Raw genomic sequence first — 4456 nt, forward strand, 5'->3', positions numbered from 1 at the left:
ATTTAGGAAATAGTCAAAAATAGAAACCTATTTCTATTTTCCAATTTCCTCTAGCTTGGCCGACCACATCAAACCCATCTTGGGCAGATATGGCCGGCCCTTATAGGGGTACACGGCCAAGCATGCCTTTTGGGCCTAAATTCCCTCCTTAGGTGTCCGGCCCAAATTCCCTTTCTTTCGGCCTTTTGTATTATCTTTGTTTAAACTTCTTTTAGGCCTTTTAGAGGTATATATGGGTCTTACCCATGCATATATATCTCATCCCTCTAATAATATCTTCCGATCAAGTTGAGACTCTTTGTGTAACCTCTTGTAGGTTCTAGAAAAAGTTAGCCGCGAATTACTTCGCGATTCGACAATCGTAGTTGGTTTCTAGCATGGGCGGAGCCATGATTTAAATCTATACAGGGCTAGCCTAAATTTTTTATAACTAAATTTCTTTCTTACGGTAGATATATTTGCCGAAAATAACATGTAACGCTAAATTTTAGTGTCAAAGTGCAATTTTACAACATTATTGTCACAAACCATATATAAAAAGTAAGAGCATACCTATTAAGAATGCGAAGTTCATCCGTTGCAATTATATCCGTTACTTTGTCCAAAAGACTACCTATCAAAAGAAACATTTCGCAAAATATCATACAACAAGAATTTATCTATACAATAGGATAATTCATTGAATTAAAAAGTTCACAAAAGAGTATATAAGATCAAAGTAATATTTTCATTTCATTATGTATACCACATTTAGCATATAACAAAAGAGGGTATATAGCAAAAAATAAAAGATGTACAAAACATCGAAACCCATCAAATGACATGTAACTATACTACTTGAGTTGAGCCCTATGATCCTTCAACTTATAAAATTCATCAATTATTAAATCAGAATCGATTGTTTCGGCTATTTCTTTCTCGATGTGTATAATCATGCAATCTCTTAGGAAATCATCCTCCATTTTGCTACGAAGTGTTGTTTTGACAAGTTTCATCGCTGAAAATGCTCTCTCAGTAGTTGCCGTAGAAACTGGTAAAGTTAACACCAAACAAATCAATCTATAAATCAGACAATAAGACTTAGACTTTCTTGTTTCAACCAATTTCTTGCACAACTCCGATATCGTAGCTAAATTTTGAAATTCCGGATGGTGGAGCACATCATGCTCATAATGTAACAATTGACATCTCAAACCAATTATGTCTTGCTTACTAAAATCTTCTGGATAATACTTTTCAGCAAGAAGACAAATATCATCAATCTTAAACGACCTAAAAGCATCTGTAGGATCCAAGGTTGAACTAAGTATAAGAAGTTCGATTGTTTCATCAGTAAACCTTGTATTCAACTCCTCTAACTGAAAATCAATGGCGGCATTAAATAAATCTATATGATAATGATGTGCCATTGTGATATTGTCTTGTTGCCGAAAAGAACGAAGTGAACCCACTACATAAGGATCACTCATATCCAGTATTATCACATCATTTTTGTTACAAAATGCTTCTACTTGTTTTATGAAAGCATCCCAACCATCTTGTCTCAACTCCTTAAGAAGTGATTTTGTACTTTTTACAAGTCTCATTGCATTGACAATATCTTGAGATTTTTTCTGAAGAGCTTGACAAAGCAAATCAGTGATCTCCATAATCTTACACATCAAGTGCAATATAAAAACGAATTCAAACGTTGTCACCGCAATGAACAAACCCTCGGATTCTCTACGTAAAATATTAGTTGGTGCGGTTTTCATTAAATTTCTAAGAACTCCACACGTTGCACTAAACATATCAATCAAACTCTTCACGGAATTCAAGTGGGAGCTCCAACGAGTAGCCCCCGGTCGTTGCAAGTTGCCTACTTGGTTTAACCCTTTGCCCGTCTCAAGCTCATCATCTTCTAACAAGCTCGCGATTTCATTAACTCGAAAAGATGTTAATTCATCTTGCCTTAAAGGTGAAGCACAAAGAAAATTAATGGTTGCATTCAGTGTTGAATAAAATCGATAAATAGCATTTACGTCTTTACATGCTCCAACTAGTGCTAGTTGTAGTCTATGGGCAAAGCAATGCACATAGTATGCATAAGGACAATCTCTAAGAAATAATGCTTGCAATCCAGTAAAAGCTCCACGCATATTGCTAGCACCATCATACCCTTGACCTCGCATGTTTTCCGTATGGAGGTCGTTACGAATAAACGCATTAGTTATTGCTTGCTTGAGAGTCAAAGAGGTGGTGTTTTTCACATGTACAATATCAAAAAATCGTTCTTTGATAGATCCACCATCATCAACAAATCGCAAGACAATAGCCATTTGCTCCTTTTGTGAATCATCTTGTGCTTCGTCGACAAGAATGCAAAACTTTGATGATCCAACTTCTTCTCGAATCTTGTTTCTTACTTTGTTAGCAAGGATTGATAATATTTCTTTTTGAGTTGAAGGAGATGTATATTTAGCATTTTGTGGAGCATTTTCTAAGACAACTTGTTGGATTTCATCATTGTTCTTAGCCAAAAGTTTTACCAACTCAATGAAATTACCACGATTCGACGAATTTGTAGATTCATCATGCCCCCTAAACGCACATGTTTGATAGGCAAGATATCTCAAACAATCAATAGAAGCCATGAGTCTTCGTCGATTTTTCTTCACTAATTCCTTAGACTGTACATTTATCATCTTATCAATATGTCGAGATGTCCACCCTAAATCTTGACAAGCTTTTACGGCCAACATGTGTTGAGAATTATGATCTCCCATATGTGTTAGGAATGCACATTTCGTTCCATCATTGACACTCTTCCATCTTCTAAATCCTTGATCGGTGAATGATGTACGTTTTGGCGGATTTGTTTCAAAGATAAAACATAGAAGACAATAGGGCCGCATCTTTTGTAGGAGAGTACTCAAGCCAAGGAAATAAGGTATACCAAGAATCTTGAAATCTTCGGGATTGCTTTCCAAACTTTGTTCTTGGGTAGTCTTTAAGGATAGGTTGATAAGGTCCCTCATTAAGATATGCACGTCGAAGCTCATCTTGTTTGTTAATAGGATATTTCCAAATTTGAAGGAGCAATCCCGGATCACGTATAAAAGATGTAGTATCAACTTCTTCTTCTAAAACATTCAAATGAGGTTGTCCATCATCGACTAAATTTTCAATGTTAGCTATAAAAGGTGAAGGTTCCAAATCCTTTTTATTGCTTTCTCTTGTTGAAGTAAAAAACGAATATAGAGTTTTCTTCCTTCGCTTGGGTACTTGAGGATCTTCGGACATTTTACCCTAAACTTAAATCAACATCAAAACAAAACAAATTTAGATGAATTTCTACTCTCTAAGTTACAAATAGATCATGTATATATCTTATTAGGCAAGTCTTGTGTATAATTCATATATCCCCTAAACTTGTAAATGTGTAAAGTTACAATGAACATTAACAATTTCACCCAAATAATCTAAATTAGTAGCTCCATTTATCAAAATCAATAACCCTAACAATAAAGTAATGGACAATGACTTAATCAAAATCAATAATCCACCTAAAAAATCAAATTTAGTAACCTAATAGTTATACCCAAAATAATCAAAATTGAAGTATTAAAAGTTCTATTGCTCTAATAAAAATCAAAGAGAAGAGGAAGAAACATTACTTACATTGGTTGAAGATAACAAAGCCTTGAATCCCTTAATTAGTTGATTTTGTTGTTGTTAAAAAAATAGAAGACAAAGAACTCAAGAACCCTAGATTTCACTTTAAATCTTAAATTTGTGGAAGCAATAAAATCTTAGAGAGGGATGATGATGATAGAGTGGTAGAGAAGATAAGAAGATGAGAAAGAGACATTGTTAGAACCCTAGATTTCACATTTTCACTTTCACAATATTCGATTCTCCCTTTCTCGGTTTGGAAGTGACGACCCCTTCTCTCTCTACTCTCTAGTTCTTTTCTTCCCATCAGACAAAGTAAAAATAAAAATTAAAAATTGCCCCTGGCTGCTTTTACAAAAAAGCCATACCTCTTCATAAAATTAACGAAACTGCCCCTGGCTGCAGCCAGGGGTAGTCTCCAAGTGCATCCGCCCTTGGTTTCTAGCTACTATGACCCCTAAATCATCCGGACTTGATGATTTTCTTCATCAATTGTCCTATCCGACAAATTGCTCGCATTGCATCCTTGATCGAAGGGCATCTCCTTCACTTAAGAATATAATTTTTGCACAAGAAATCAGAGTGTTTCCATGCTTCTATTGTTGAAATGTGTTGAACATCACCATCTTCGTTCAACACTGGTTTATTCACGGTTAAATATTTGACCAACCAAAGGGTAGTCTTATAAAATAATATTCTTTTGTTAGCGTTTGAAATCAATCCCGCAAAACATCTCAGGATTTTTCAGCTAGAGTGGATGGACCAACTGATTTCATTCCAGAATCAGAACGCTTGCCATTTT

The 4456-nt window shown here is 35.1% G+C and overlaps 1 protein-coding gene across 3 annotated transcripts; it reads right to left on the bottom strand.

The window, feature by feature from the left end:
* Nucleotides 1-528: 528 nt before the first annotated feature.
* LOC147530920 (uncharacterized) lies at nt 529-3966 on the bottom strand. 3 transcript variants are annotated; one of them, XR_015227773.1, is made up of 2 exons: nt 3661-3944; nt 529-613 (listed from the first exon to the last, which is right to left on the bottom strand). XR_015227773.1 is itself a non-coding variant. In XM_086648513.1 (2 exons), exon 2 carries the CDS (start codon nt 3039-3041, stop codon nt 834-836), a length of 2208 nt encoding a protein of 735 aa, XP_086504639.1. In that variant the 5' UTR covers nt 3042-3293; nt 3661-3966; the 3' UTR covers nt 709-833. The 3 variants fall into 3 exon arrangements, 2 of the variants coding, with proteins under 2 accessions (XP_086504639.1, XP_086504640.1); XM_086648513.1 differs by lacking the exon at nt 529-613 and adding an exon at nt 709-3293 and having other exon boundaries at nt 3661-3966; XM_086648514.1 differs by lacking the exon at nt 529-613 and adding an exon at nt 709-3288.
* Nucleotides 3967-4456: the final 490 nt, after the last annotated feature.

The sequence above is a fragment of the Eschscholzia californica genome, unplaced genomic scaffold (assembly GCF_041429995.1).
Source record: "Eschscholzia californica isolate CP2 unplaced genomic scaffold, dmEscCali1.0.p SCAF_6, whole genome shotgun sequence".
In the NCBI taxonomy this organism is placed as follows: Eukaryota; Viridiplantae; Streptophyta; class Magnoliopsida; order Ranunculales; family Papaveraceae; genus Eschscholzia; species Eschscholzia californica.

What these genes read in the sequence shown, in the direction of transcription:
- LOC147530920 (XM_086648513.1), bottom strand. Translation starts at nt 3,041, where the DNA reads ATGAGCTTCGACGTGCATATCTTAATGAGGGACCTTATCAACCTATCC.